The sequence below is a fragment of the Oncorhynchus masou genome, chromosome 9 (assembly GCF_036934945.1).
Source record: "Oncorhynchus masou masou isolate Uvic2021 chromosome 9, UVic_Omas_1.1, whole genome shotgun sequence".
NCBI classification, from domain to species: domain Eukaryota; kingdom Metazoa; phylum Chordata; class Actinopteri; order Salmoniformes; family Salmonidae; genus Oncorhynchus; species Oncorhynchus masou.
The window spans coordinates 59,071,654-59,087,353 of record NC_088220.1 but is presented as its reverse complement, the minus strand read 5'-3'; the positions used below and the strand labels follow the sequence as shown (position 1 = coordinate 59,087,353).

The 15,700-nt window shown below is 41.9% G+C and overlaps 1 protein-coding gene across 1 annotated transcript; it reads left to right on the top strand.

The window, feature by feature from the left end:
• The first annotated feature begins 8,166 nt into the window (after positions 1 to 8,166).
• LOC135546343 (pannexin-1-like) lies at positions 8,167 to 15,553 on the top strand. Its single transcript, XM_064974689.1, has 8 exons — positions 8,167 to 8,733; positions 8,858 to 8,973; positions 9,124 to 9,308; positions 9,491 to 9,677; positions 9,759 to 9,859; positions 9,944 to 10,163; positions 10,943 to 11,261; positions 11,360 to 15,553. Exons 1-8 carry the CDS (start codon positions 8,553 to 8,555, stop codon positions 11,443 to 11,445), a joined length of 1,395 nt encoding a protein of 464 aa, XP_064830761.1. The 5' UTR covers positions 8,167 to 8,552; the 3' UTR covers positions 11,446 to 15,553.
• Positions 15,554 to 15,700: the final 147 nt, after the last annotated feature.

The window sequence follows — 15,700 nt, the reverse complement described above, 5'->3', positions numbered from 1 at the left end:
ACTCAGCTATATTGCTAACTCTAATGATGATCTATGATCTTGTTACTAGATGTAGCATTAGGCATACTAGTAAAGTGGTGCTATTAACTCAATATTGACAGATTATTAATAAATAATATATTGACAGCCTGTGACTCTCCTCGCTGTAACTAACTAGTGCAACAGTAGTTGCTTTGAAATTTGTATTTTTATTTTGACAACTGTCGTATGCTTGTGCTTCTCAGAATGCATCGCTCCCTCCTCCCCGAGCCAGCTGGGAGAGGGAGCGAGGCTCGCTCACAGAGCAGCCTTTCATAGCAGTTATCAACATAATGCATAAACTATTACTTTGGACCAAATAATGGTTTTAGAACAATCTACAGGAACATTAGTCAAATCACTTCCGGTATAAGAGCAAAGCAATGTCGTTGTCGGTCTTTTTCGGTTTATCATTCCAGCTCTATTTGGGATACAATAAATGTAACCATAAAGGTGAAATAAAATAACAAATAAATAAAAATGCATATTGAAAAATTATTCATTCTGAGAGGAGCCTGAGAGATGAGGGAAGGGCCTTCTACTGCTCAGTTTGTAGGTTGAGCATGGTTGCCTGGCTACCCAGACTCCTTGCTCCGCCAAACGCTACATCACTACCTTTGGATGTTAGTCTTCTTCGCAATAAGACTGGATCTGAGCATGTCCCCTACTCTTCACCGAAAGCGAACACATCTGGCGCCGTCTGATTGGTCCAGAAACCTATTGGTTGGGCCAGAGCCAGAACACATGTGGGTAAAACCAGAGAGGAAAAGGCGAAGCGAGTGGGTTTATACTCTGCCCAAAATTTCTCCAGGTTAAGCAGATCAATAATTATTAAACAAGCGAAGAGTTTTTGTATGGGGGGCAATGAGAGTGTCAAATTTAGTTTAAAGTTTCATGTTTTTGTTGTTGTTGGTATACATCGTCCAACCAAATGCTTACTTGGAGGTCATTTTCTCGACAATGTAACAACAATAAGAAATAATAAAAGCTAAGAATACGAAAATAAAGTAAATTGCTCAGTAGAATAGATTACAGCATACGTGTAATACTGGAAGGCACAATTTACAGTTCAATATTTACACGTGGGGACGGGGGAAATGTATAAACTGAGGTTTAGGGTCTGGTAAAAGCAGTTGTGATATGTGTGTAGCCTGAATGCATATGTGTGTATGTCTCTGTGTATGAGTGAGTGCATGTGTCCTAAGGTGTGGAGAATCAGAGCAGCTGGTCAGTCCTGTTCAATTTTTTTTTTTAGTAGATAGAAACTGTCTCTGAGCCTGTTGGTATCAGACCTCATGCTCTGATACCGTCTGCCCGATGGTTAGGGCGAGAAGTGGTACCATAGATGTACAAGTAGATGTCCTGGATGGGTGGGAGCATGGTCCCTGTGATGTACTGGAGCGTCTTCACTACCTGCTGGAGGGCCTTGCGGTCATAAACGGAGCAATTCCCATACCAGGCCGTGATGCAACCGGTCAGGACACTCTCGATGGTGCAGCCAAAGTATTTGGAGAGGACCCGGGGCAGCATTCCGATTTCTTTCAGCCACTAGGAAGTAGAGACGCTATTGCGCACTCTTGAGATGAGTGGTGATGTTGTTGGTCCTTGACAAGTCCTCTGTGATGTGGAGGCTGAAGTCCTCTGTGATGTGGAGGCTGAAGTCCTCTGTGATGTGGAGGCTGAAGTCCTCTGTGATGTGGAGGCTGAAGTCCTCTGTGATGTGGAGGCTGAAGTCCTCTGTGATGTGGAGGCTGAGGAACTCAAAACTCGTGACTCTTTCTACTGCAGTCCCATTGATGTTGATCGGGCATGTTCCCTCCTCTGCTTCTTGAAGTCAACAATCAACTCCTTTGTTTTGCAGACTTTTAGTCAAGATAAAAATGAATAGCTATTTTGATACCGAGGCTTATTTGATCTAATATAAGTTTTGTAATGCTTAGGTTGTTACGAGTGTACTGATATAAGTGTGATGCACGTGACATCCCGGCAACTTTGAGAAAAAACATTTTATATCAGAGTTGTCTCTGTTGATATTCGAGACGTCTATGCATATTCATGAGGCTAGCATAGTATCTCACTTCTCATTTAATACAGGCGTTTGACGTCAATACCCCTCATCGAATATTTAAAAAGATATTCAAATAGAGAGATGTATCCACCAATCCAAAGAGAGGAATAGGCGGGAGCTTGACAGCCCGCCGGTCCGCTCTGTGGACAACGAATCCTATTGTTAGGGCAGAGACACAAGCGTCTTGTCCCTTTATCTAGTATCTCTGGTAACACGCAGGTTTGAAAATGTGTACTTGGCTTTGATCCTCTGATTGGTTAGAGACGATTCAATCGCTGATTACTGTTTTGTACAACTCCCCTAATCACCACGCACAACTTCAATGATGGCAGTCTCAAAAGACTGTGTGTAGCGGACGACAGAGCAGCAGAAGAATTTAGAAGAATTTAGTGTGAATCGTCAGGCTCAGCGCATGGTGCTTGCCACGCCAGGATAGTGGGTTCGATTCGAAGGAACACCCTTATGTAAAATGTATGCACACATGACTGTACTTTGCTTTGGATAAAAGCATCTGCCAAGTGGCATATATAATATATACTGAGTACACCAAACATTTGGAGCACAAAATGGCTACCCAGACTATTTGCATTGCCCCCATCCCTTTTACACCGCTGCTACTCTCTGTTGTTATCATCTATGCATAGTCACTTTAATAACTCTACCTACATGTACATATTACCTCAACTAACCAGTGCCTGCGCACATTGACTCTGTACCGGTACCCCCCTGTGTATAGTCTCACTATTGTTATTTTACTGCTGCTCTTTAATTACTTGTTACTTTTATTTCTTATTCTTATTCATATATATATATATATATACAGTGCCTTGCGAAAGTATTCCGCCCCCTTGAACTTTGCGACCTTTTGCCACATTTCAGGCTTCAAACATAAAGATATAAAACTGTATTTTTTTGTGAAGAAACAACAGGTGGGACACAATCATGAAGTGGAATGACATTTATTGGATATTTCAAACTTTTTTAACAAATCAAAAACTGAAAAATTGGGCGTGCAAAATTATTCAGCCCCTTTACATTCAGTGCAGCAAACTCTCTCCAGAAGTTCAGTGAGGATCTCTGAACGATCCAATGTTGACCTAAATGACTAATGATGATAAATACAATCCACCTGTGTGTAATCAAGTCTCCGTATAAATGCACCTGCAATGTGATAGTCTCAGAGGTCCGTTAAAAGCGCAGAGAGCATCATGAAGAACAAGGAACACACCAGGCAGGTCCGAGATACTGTTGTGAAGAAGTGTAAAGCCGGATTTGGATACAAAATTATTTCCCAAGCTTTAAACATCCCAAGGAGCACTGTGCAAGCGATAATATTGAAATGGAAGGAGTATCAGACCACTGCAAATCTACCAAGACCTGGCCGTCCCTCTAAACTTTCAGCTCATACAAGGAGAAGACTGATCAGAGATGCAGCCAAGAGGCCCATGATCACTCTGAATGAACTGCAGAGATCTACAGCTGAGGTGGGAGACTGTCCATAGGACAACAATCAGTCGTATATTGCACAAATCTGGCCTTTATGGAAGAGTGGCAAGAAGAAAGCCATTTCTTAAAGATATCCATAAAAAGTGTTGTTTAAATTTTGCCACACGCCACCTGGGAGACACACCAAACATGTGGAAGAAGGTGCTCTGGTCAGATGAAACCAAAATTGAACTTTTTGGCAACAATGCAAAACGTTATGTTTGGCGTAAAAGCAACACAGCCCATCACCCTGAACACACCATACCCACTGTCAAACATGGTGGTGGCAGCATCATGGTTTGGGCCTGCTTTTCTTCAGCAGGGACAGGGAAGATGGTTAAAATTGATGGGAAGATGGATGGAGCCAAATACAGGACCATTCTGGAAGAGAACCTGATGGAGTCTGCAAAAGACCTGAGACTGGGACAGAGATTTGTCTTCCAACAAGACAATGATCCAAAACATAAAGCAAAATCTACAATGGAATGGTTCAAAAATAAACGTATTCAGGTGTTAGAATGGCCAAGTCAAAGTCCAGACCTGAATCCAATCAAGAATCTGTGGAAAGAACTGAAAACTGCTGTTCACAAATGCTCTCCAGCCAACCTCACTGAGCTCGAGCTGTTTTGCAAGGAGGAATGGGAAAAAATTTCAGTCTCTCGATGTGCAAAACTGATAGACATACCCCAAGCGACTTACAGCTGTAATCGCAGCAAAAGGTGGCGCTACAAAGTATTAACTTAAGGGGGCTGAATAATTTTGCACGCCCAATTTTTCAGTTTTTGATTTGTTAAAAAAGTTTGAAATATCCAATAAATGTCGTTCCACTTCATGATTGTGTCCCACTTGTTGTTGATTCTTCACAAAAAAATATAGTTTTATATCTTTATTTTTGAAGCCTGAAATGTGGCAAAAGGTCGCAAAGTTCAAGGGGGCCGAATACTTTCGCAAGGCACTGTATATATATATTTTTTAACTGCATTGTTGGTTAGGGGCTTGTAAGTAAGCATTTCACCTGTTGTATTCGGGGGATGTGACTAATACGATTTGATTTGACCTTCCTAATATTGAGTTGCACCACCCCCTTTTCCCCACAGAACAGCCTCAATTATTTCTCTCAAATGTTGTGCACAAAGTTGGTTACATCCCTGTCTACATCTCCTTTGCCAAGATAATCCACCCACCTGACAGGTGCGGCATATCAAGAAGCTGATTAAACAGCATGATCATTACACAGGTGCACATTGTGCTGGGGACAATAAAAGGCCACTATAAAATGTTTAGTTTTGTCACACAATGCCACAGATGTCTCAAGTTTGGAGTGAGCGTGCAATTGGCATGCTGACTGCAGGAATGTCCCCCAGAGCTGTTACCAGATAATTGAATGTTAATTTCTCCACCATAAGCCGCCTTAAATGTCATTTTGCAGAATTTGGCCAGATTATCTGAGACCAGTCACCCGGACAGTTGATGTATTTGAGGAGTATTTCTGTCTGTAATAAAACCCTTTTGTGTGGATAAACTCATTCAGCCTATGCCTCTCCCAGGTGCTGCCATGGGTCCAGAGATTAGGGTATAATGAATTTATTTAAATTGACTGATTTCCTTATATGAACTGTAACTTAGTAAAATCATTGAAATTATTGCATGTTGGGTTTATATTTTTGTTCAGTATAGATGTTGGCAAAATACCTCCCTGCACGTTTTTACTGCAGATTAGGAGCAGTTTAGGAGGTGTGTGTCTGTGTTATTTATTTATTTAGACCACGTAGAACCTCTACATGACTGACTAAAATACAGTACATTATGGTTTAGAAACTGTGACTGACTGACATGAGATAGATGCTTACTTGCACCCGAAAATAATGATTTTTTTCTTATCATGGATAATTACAAAAAATACTCGGATCATAATCGTATCCAGAAAATTGCCCGTATCCGTTACAATACTCATTTTGTCCAACTACTCGGCACACCCCTACCTACTACTATACCTGTTCAAAGGCACTTACAATTGCGTCGGAAGTTTACATACACTTAGGTTGGAGTCATTAAAACTTGTTTTTCAACCACTCCACAAATTTCAGTTTTGTCAAGTCGGTTAGGATATCTATATTGTGCATGACACGTCATTTTTTCCAACAATTGTTTACAGACAGATTATTTCACTTATAATTCAATGTATCACAATTCCAGTGGGTCAGAAGTTTACACACACTAAGCTGACTGTGCCTTAAAACAGCTTGGAAAATTCCAGAAAATTGTGTCATGGCTTTATAATCTTCTCATAGACTAATTGACATAATTTGAGTCAATTGGAGATGTACCTGTGGATGTATTTCAAGGCCTACCTTCAAACTCAGTGCCTCTTTGCTTGACATCATGGGAAAATCAAAATAAATCAGCCAAGACCTCAGAAAAACAATTGTAGACCTCCACAAGTCTGGTTCAACCTTGGGAGCAAGTTCCAAACGCCTGAAGGTACCATGGTCATCTGTAGAAACAATAGTATGCAAGTATAAACACCGTGGGACCACGCAGCCGTCATACCGCTCAGGAAGGAGACGCGTTCTGTCTCCTACTTTGGTGCGAAATGTGCAAACCAATCCCAGAACAACAGCAAAGGACCTTGTGAAGATGCTGGAGGAAACAGCTACAAAAGTATCTATATCCACAGTAAAACGAGTCCTATATCGACATAACCTGAACGGCTACTCAGCAAGGAAGAAGCCAGTGCTCCAAAATCGACATAAAAAAGCCAGACTACGTTTTGCAACTGCACACGGGGACAAAGATCATACTTTTTGGAGAAATGTTCTCTGGTCGAATGAAAAAAAAATATCTCTGTTTGGCCATCGTTATGTTTAGAGGAAAACAGGGGAGGCTTGTAAGCCAAAGAACACAATCCCAACCGTGAAGCACTGGGGTGGCAGCATGATGTTGTGGGGGTGCTTTGCTGCAGGAGGGACTGGTGCACTTCACAAAATAGATGTCATCATGAGGGTAGGAAAATTACGTGGATATATTGAAGCAACATCTCAAGACATCCGTCAGGAAGTTAAAGCTTGGTCACAAATGGGTCTTCCAAATGGACAATGACCCCAAGCATACTCCCAAAGTTGTGGCAAAATGGCGTAAGGACAAAAAAGTCACACTTTTGGAGTGACCATCACAAAGCCCTGACCTCAATCCTATAGAAAATGTGTGGGCAGAACTAAAAAAGTGTGTGCGAGCAAGGAGGCCTACAAACCCAACTCCGTTACACCAGCTCAGGAGGAATGGGCCAAAATTCACCCAACTTATTGTGGGAAGCTTGTGGAAGGCTACTCGAAACAAGATTTGACTCAAGTTAAACAATTTAAAGGCAATACTACCAAATACTAATTGAGTGTATGTAAACCTCTGACCCACTGGGAATGTGATGACAGAAATAACATCTGAAATAAATAATTCTCTCTACTATTATTCTGACATTTCACATTCTTAAAATAAAGTGGTGATCCTAACTGACTGAAGAGAGGACATTTTTACTAGGATTAAATGTAAGGAATTGTGAAAAAGTGAGTTCAAATGTATTTGACTAAGGTGTATGTAAACTTCAGACTTGGACTGTACATTATTTGTCTTGCCTATTCACCCTCTGAATGGCACTGTCTCTTTCCAATCATCTACTTTGACTGAAATAGATTTAACAAGTGACATCAATAAGGGATCATAGCTTTCACATGGTCAGTCTGTTATGGAAAGAGCATGTTTTGTATTTTCAGGACCCCTCACGCTCTCGCCCTCAGGCCTCAGGTAATAGCACAGCTCTCGTCAGACACAATAACTACATGTACAGTAGTTACAGTGCATGCAGAGAGGATGGAACAGTTTTATTGCGTTTAAGTTAGTGCAACTGCAGTGTCCTGTTGACTTTTGCGAGTGATTCAGGTGACACAGTGAAAGACATTTGGGAAACAAGGAAATAATAAAGAAAGTAAGGGAGTACACTATAAACTCCAAGGCATTTTTTACAAAAATACCTGTAGTAACTTCAACTCAAAGTCATTATTACTTAAAATATTTGTGGTATGGACTCAAAACTAAATGAGAAGTCCCACCAACTACATTTAAAAATATATGATATATTAACTTTTTTTCCCAGCACGCTCTACTGCAGGTTGATTAAAAAAATAAATTAAAAAAATACCTGCGTTTTGCATGTACACTGAGTAATTGATTAAATGTTCTGCTACACAAAAATAATTACATTTTTTCCTAAACTAATCGAAACATTGAATTTTTGCACCACTAAAATTGTCGTCCCTGCCTTAGGCAGTTTCATCCCACTGTTTAACCGCGGTACAAACCTTTTGTTACCTGTAAACTCGGAACTCACTTATTTAAGAAGACAATTTATTTAAGACGACAATTTATTTAAGAAGACAATACAGTTAATTACCGAATTCAACAAGTATCTCTCAATCACTAACAAATACAGTCATGGGTGGTAAACTTTACAATTCAATCCAAAAGGCAAGGCACACTGGGAAGTTATTGGGGGCGGGACTAAGCGTTACATTTAAGTATACCTTATTTCCGGAATCCTTGGGACGTCTTATATACACAATGTACGCGACTGCCCTACCCCCTCTCAGAAAGGATATACAACTCTCGCATTGGTTCACAGCAATTGCTATGTTGTGCACCACCAAAGATTTTACAGCACAGGTAGCTAATTTCAACCAGAAAGTGTATTTTGCTAGGTCAATTCACAGCATGGCTTGATTTGTTGTTGGGCCAAGCGTACAGTACACGTGCCACACTCGCATTACATTAATTTTACCCGTGGCTTAGCTAGCTGTTGTCAACATTTCAATTGTGCGTCTTTCAGTTTCAACTACAGTGTTGTCATTTCGAGCTCGCGAGGGACGAGGGTAAACTAGTTTAGAAAAGTAACAGTGGGTCGATCTCTGCTAAGTAGACAACAGAGCCAGAGATGGCTATCGCCCACGTCGCTACAGAGTATGTGTTCAGCGATTTCCTCCTGAAGGAGCCGGGTCAGGCAAGGTACCGCGCCGTGCGCACTGAGCTAGCCATGGACAAGATGGTGACGTGCGTGGCGGTGGGACTCCCTCTCCTCCTTATCTCTCTAGCCTTCGCCCAGGAGGTCTCTGTGGGTGAGTAGGTCACGGGTGTGGGGGAAGCTACTTGTGTGTATTAATTAATCACTAAATTATAAATTATGATGGTATCATTTAGTGATTATTCAGTGTGTGTGTGTTTTTTATGTCTGTCTCCCAGGTGTTCAGATCAGCTGTTTCCCTCCAGCTAACTTTTCCTGGCGTCAGGCCATGTATGTAGACTCCTACTGCTGGGCAGCCCTACACACTCACACACTACCCTTATGGCTACACAAGGTAACACACACACATACACACACACACAGCCATACACTTATGGCTACACAAGGACACACACAGGGAACTAACACTTAACTGTTCTCCTCTTCTCCTTCCTCTCGCCCTTTGTCCACCCTCCTTTCTCTCTCCCTTCCCCTGCTCTCTCAGTTCTTCCCCTATATCCTGCTGCTGGTAGCAGTAATTATGTATAGTCCAGCGGTGTTCTGGCGTTTCTCTGCCTCTCCTCTGCTTCAGTCAGACCTTAGCTTCATCATAGAAGAGCTTGACCGCTGCTACAACCGTGCTGTCACTCTGGCTAAACGCATGGCCACTGCTGGGGAACACACAGACAGGTAGGCTAACTAGGTTGTATTCATTAGGCACCGAACAGAAGAAACAGACAATGGCTGGAATGAAATTAATGGAACGTAGTCAAACACATGGAGAACGTTTGAAGTGTTTGATACTGTTCCATTCATCCATTCCAATGGGTCTGTCCTCCACCACTGCTAACTCTCTCTGTCTCTCTCTCCAGTGGTGCGTCGGACCCTACTGAGGGCTGTTTCATGTACCCGGTGGTGGAGCAGTATCTGCTGACCAAGAGGAGGAGTGTCGTGGTGTTGTGGCGCTACCTGCTGTGTCGAGGCCTCAACCTGCTCACCTTGCTTCTGGCCTGTGTCTACCTGGGCTACTACCTCCGCCTCGCCTCCCTCACTGACCAGGTAACTGACCCTAACTTATTGATCTTGTGTTGTGAGTTATCTGGTTAACTTATTGGTTCTGCATTGTGATCCTGCCCACAGTTCGGCTGTTCCCTGCGCACCGGACTCCTGGCCAATGACACCTCAATCCCCGACCAATTACAGTGCAAGCTGGTCGCCGTGGGAGTATTCACTTTGCTAAGGTTTTTACACCACCTTTTTATCTTTTAGCCAGTAATTTTTTGTTGTTCCCTTTTTAAATAAGGTTTACTGGATTGTGATTTCAGCTTTGTTAATCTGCTGGTGTACGCCATGCTGGTTCCCGTGGTGATATACTCCGCTCTGCGCCCCTTCTTTCAATCACACACCCATTTCCTGAAGTCCTACCAATCACTGCCCACCATCAGTGTTCTGCCCCTCCCGCAGGGCCAATGGGATGACCTGACGCTCTACTTCCTCTTCCTGGAAGAAAACCTCAGCGAGCTCAAGTCCTACAAGTACATGAAGGTGTGTGTGTATAGTGCTGTGTTGTAGGTGGTGGAGTTTCAAGTTTATTGTTACATGCACAAGTACAGTGACATGCCTATCTTGCTTGATCTTTCCCAACAATGCAATAATGAATATCAGTAGTACTGTAGCAAAAACTACAACAAAAACACACTAGAAATAAGAAGAACATAAGTAAGTTAGCTATATAGAAGATCAGTTCCATGGTCAGTGCCAACATCATATTTACAATGTTTAGGGATACTAGTGTGGCAGGGGTAGATATGTATAGGGGAAAGGTGACAAGGCATCAGGATAAACAGAGTAGGAGCAGTGCATATGATTGTTATGTGAGTGCGTGTAGAGTCAGTAAGAATGTGTGTGTGAGAGAGCAAATTATGTCTTGGGAGTCTGTAGGGTGCATAGTTAGTGTAAAAATAGAATGGTCAATGTAGATAGTCTGTGTAGCCATTTTGTTAGTTACTTAGCAGTGTTATGGCCTGGGGATAAAGAGGAGCCTGTTGGTGTCAGACTGGTTGCTCCAGTACTGCTGCGTGGAAGCAGAGAGAACAGTCTGACTTGCGTGACTGGAGACTTTAACAATTTTCTCGGCCTTCCTTTCACACCGCCTGATAGAGGTCCTGGATGGCAGGGAGCTTGGCCCCAGTGCAGTTGCCATACCAAGCAGTGTTGCGGCCAGTCAATATGCTCTCAATGGTACCGCTGTGTAACTTTAGGGGGATTTGAAGGCCCTGCCAAATCTGTTTCTCTATGTGTAACTGTATAGCTCTGTGTTGTAGGTGTTGGAGTTGTTGAGGAGGAGGGGGGTGTGTGAGGGGGAGGACTTTGACGCCATGGGACTGCTTCAGATGCTATGTCTGGTGAAGACTGATGTCACGGACGGAAAGAGGAGCACCGCAGCTACCTTCAATGCTAGTGACAAAACGACCAATGCAAATGCTAGCCTTGATGCTAAAGCTAATGATAACCCTATTGCTCAAGTCAGCCATATTGCTAATGCTAACCCTGCTGCTGGGGAGGCTATTAGCAAGGCCCCAACCCCCAGCCCAGCATTCCCAGACTCATGCCACAGCCAGACCAGTGCCACTGAAATGACAGGTGAGTCTGAAAGGATGAGGATGGGGAGAGGAAGCAGATTTGGAATGATGTGAAATTAAATTGCAAACTGAAATTCATAATGTTCTGTTTCCCGACAGAATTCTCTGCTTTGTTGCCAGGCAACAGTGCAATGACAGGCGGAAGGCAGAGTAACGAGGGGGCGGTCCAACAGCGAATTATCTGATCGTTGCCATGAAGAAACAGCCCCAGTGGGTTGTGGGACACTAGAAACCAGAGGTTCTAATACCCAGAGATCCAACAAGCCTTTATCTAAACGACTCAGACTAAGGTGAACCAGAGATGTCTTGATGTCAATGGGACAGAGTTGTATTCAAATCAATCTTTATTTTCCACATGTGCTGAATACAACAGGTGTAGACTTTATCATGAAATTCTTACTTACAGTTGAAGTCGTAAGTTTACATACACCTTAGTCAAATACATTTAAACTCAGTTTTTCACAATTCCTGACATTTAATCCTAGTAAACATTCCCCGTCATGTGTCAGTTTGAATCACCACTTTATTTTAAGAATGTGTAATGTCAGAATAATAGTAGAGAATGATTTCAGCTTTTATTTCTTTCATCACATTCCCAGCGGGTCAGAAGTTTACATCCACTCAATTGGTATTTGGTGGCATTGCCTTTTAAATTGTGTATTTGGGTCAAACGTTTTGGGTAGCCTTCCACTAGCTTCGCACAATAAGTTGGGTGAATTTTGGCCCATTCGTCCTGACAGAGCTGGTGTAACGGAGTCCGGTTTGTAGGCCTCCTTGCTCACACACGTTTTTTCAGTTCTGCCTACACATTTTCTATAGGACTGAGGCCAGGGCTTTGTGATGGCCACTCCAATACCTTGACTTTGTTGTCCTTAAACCATTTTGATGCCATCTATTTTGTATAGGGCACCAGTCCTTCCTGCAGCAAAGTACCCCCACAACATGGTGCTGCCACCAATGTGCTTCAGGTTGGGATGATGTTTTTCAGCTTGCAAGGTTACCCATTTTTCCTCCAAACATAACGATGGTCATTATGGCCAAACAGTTCTATTTTTGTTTCATCAGACCAGAGGACATTTCTCCAAAAAGCAGTCTGGCTTTACAGTGGTTTTGGAGCAGTGGCTTCTTCCTTGCTGAGCGGCCTTCCAGGTTATGTCGATATAGGACTCGTTTTACTGTGGATATCGATACTGTTGTACCCGTTTCCTCCAGCATCTTCACAAGGTCCTTTGCTGTTGTTCTGGGATTGGTTTGCACATTTCACACCAAAGTACGTTCATCTCTAGGAGACTCCTTCATGAGCGGTATAGTTTGTTAATTAACAAGAAATTTGTGGAGTGGTTGAAAAACAAGTTTTTTTTTTAATGACTTCAAAGTATGTAAACTTCCAACTTCAGCTGTACAAGCCCTTAACCAACAGTGCAGTTCAAGAAGAAGAAAATATTTACCAAGTAGGCTAAAATAAAAAGTAACACAATAATGAGGCTATATACAGGGGGCACCTGTACTGAGTCAGTGTGCATGGGTACAGGCTAGGTATTCTGTACATGTAGGTGGGGGTGAAGTGACTATGCATAAGTAACAAACAAAAAGCAAGTTGGGGGGGGTCAATGCAAATTGTCTGGTGGCGAATTTTATAAATTGTCCAGCAGTCTAATGGCTTGGGGGTAGAAGCTGTTGGGGAGCCTTTTGGTCCTAGATTTGGCGCTCCTGTTCTGCTTGCCATGTGGTAGCAGAGAACTGTCTATGACTTGGGTGTAATGCCAATGGGACAGCGCTGTATTAACTAATGGCAGTGGTACTAGCCAAAAATTCCAGGAAGTTTCTTTAACAAGATCAGGGATTTGAATTGGACAAGCCGTTTCTGGGTATCTTCTTATACTGAAAGCCATACTGCCCAAGGTGTGTGTGGTGGTAGCATACTGTCCCACAGAAGGGTCTTTCTATGAACTAGCGTACCACTGAGGATTTCTTACACTGGACAACTTGTAACAGCTGTTGATAAGTAATTGATGTTGATTTTGCTTGATTTACAGCCGTGTCACCTTTTACATTTAACAGAGAAAGCCTTAAAGTAATGAGTTCATGTTTCTGTGCCTGGGATTGTACACTGTCTACTGTGTGAAATTGTGTTGGATGGATTATTGCGCAACACCCAAAGTTAGTGGCTATGTAATATTATCTGGTAATGAAACATGTAAAATACAGTTTGTTTACCATGTTACACCTGCAATTTTAAGCAATACAAGGAGCTTGAAGTAGCCTACTTTCTCATTATAAAAACAGCGACGGTGAGATAAATGCTACCCCTATTCTTGGATTTATGTGTCCCTGGGTCGGCCACATAGGCTACAGTAAAATCACAAATAGATTGCATCCAATCTATTTAGTAAGGCAATTTCCACATTATTTTCACTTTTTTTAATTTAGTGATATTCAAAATATCAATGGCTTGGCAAGGCCTAAATAATGCATTATTGTTAGTGGCAATGGGCTACTTTTTTGCATGCTTTTTGGGGGGAGGGGTTATATATTAGGCTGTATATGTACAATTGTATAAATTACAAGGTTGTATACCATGGAGGTCCTTAAATTACAATGAAATGCTTGGAAAAAGTACCTGAAAGTCATTGAGTTTGACTTGCCAATGTCTTTATTTACCCTGATTTAAAGGATGTATAGTCCTAGGCCTATGTTGTTTTGGTGGAGTTAGGGGCCAATTTGCATACAGTTGAAGTCAGAAGTTTACATACACCTTAGCCAATTACATTTAAACTCAGTTTTTCACAATTCCTGATATTAAATCTCACTGTTTTAGGTCAGTTAGGATCACCACTTTATTTTAAGAATGTGAAATGTCAGAATAATAGGAGAGAATGATTTTAGCTTTTATTTATTTCATCACATTCCCAGTGGGTCAGAAATGTAACATATACTCAATTAGTATTTGGTAGCATTGCCTTTTAAATTGTTTAACTTGGGTCAAATGTTGTGGGTAGCCTTCCACAAGCTTCGCACAATAAGTTGGGTGAATTGTGGCCCATTCCTCCTGGCAGAGCTGGTGTAACTGAGTCAGGTTTGTAGGCCTTCTTGCTCGCACACTCTTTTTCAGTTCTGCCCACTAATTTTCTATAGGATTGAGGTCAGGGCTTTTTGATGGCCACTCCAATACCTTGACTTTGGTGTCCTTAAGCTAGGATGGTGTTCTTCTTGCAAGCCTCCCCCTTTTCCTCCAAACAGAAGCATGGTCATTATGGCCAAACAGTTCTATTTTTGTTTCATCAGACCAGAGAACATTTCTCCAGAAAGTAGTCTGGCTTTTTTTATGGCGGTTTTGGAGCAGTGGCTTCTTCCTTGCTGAGCGGCTTTCAGGTTATGTAGATTTATAGGACTCGTTATACTGTGGATAAAGATACTTTTGTACCCGTTTCCTCCAGCATCTTCACAAGGTCCTTTGCTGTTGTTCTGGGATTGATTTGCACTCTTCACACTAAAGTACGTTCATCTCTAGGAGACAGAACGCATCTCCTTCCTGAGCGGTATGACGGCTGTGTGGTCCCATGGTGTTTATACTCGTGTACTATTGTTTGCACAGATGAATGTGGTACCTTCAGGCGTTTGTTAATTGCTCCCAAGAATGAACCAGACTTGTGGAGGAAAACATGTTTTTTTCTGAGGTCTTGGCTGATTTCTTGCTTTTCCCATGATGTCAAGCAAAGAGGCACTGAGTTTGATGGTAGGCCTTGAAATACATCCACAGGTACATCTCTAATTGACTCAGATTATGTCAATTAGCCTTGCCAAGCTGTTTAAAGGCAGTCAACTTAGTGTATGTAAACTTCTGACCCACTGGAATTGTGATTATTTCGCTGTGTCTATAAACAATTGTTGGAAAACTTTCTGTGTCATGGAATTGTGATACAGTGAATAAGTGACTTGTGTCATGCACAAAGTAGATGTCCTGACCGATTTGCCAAAACTATAGTTTGTTAACAAGAAATTTGTGGAGTGGTTGAAAAATGAGTTTTAATGACTCAACCTAAGTGTATGTAAACTTCCGACTTCAACGGTATATTCACTTTTATTACTCTAAATACACGTGGAAAATCATGCATGTCACACATTGGCCCCATTTATTAATTGAAAGACCCAGAACTGTTATTTTTTACATGTGGAGCATGCAGAATCGAGAAGTCCTTTTTAGTCCAGAAAATGCTTTCTGGGCCCGGAAGCCAGCTTGTGATGCATATGTTTTTTTATGGAACAGAAAATATATATTTTCTTATTATCAAATACGTTTGCAGCATCATTGTTTCCCCTTTCGACAGTGTACACATTGGCTGACATTAGTGACGTAACAGGAGGAATGGGAACCTAAATGCAGTATAATAGCCTTTTGGGGGAACGGGAGGGACTCACACACAACTTAAAAGTCAATGT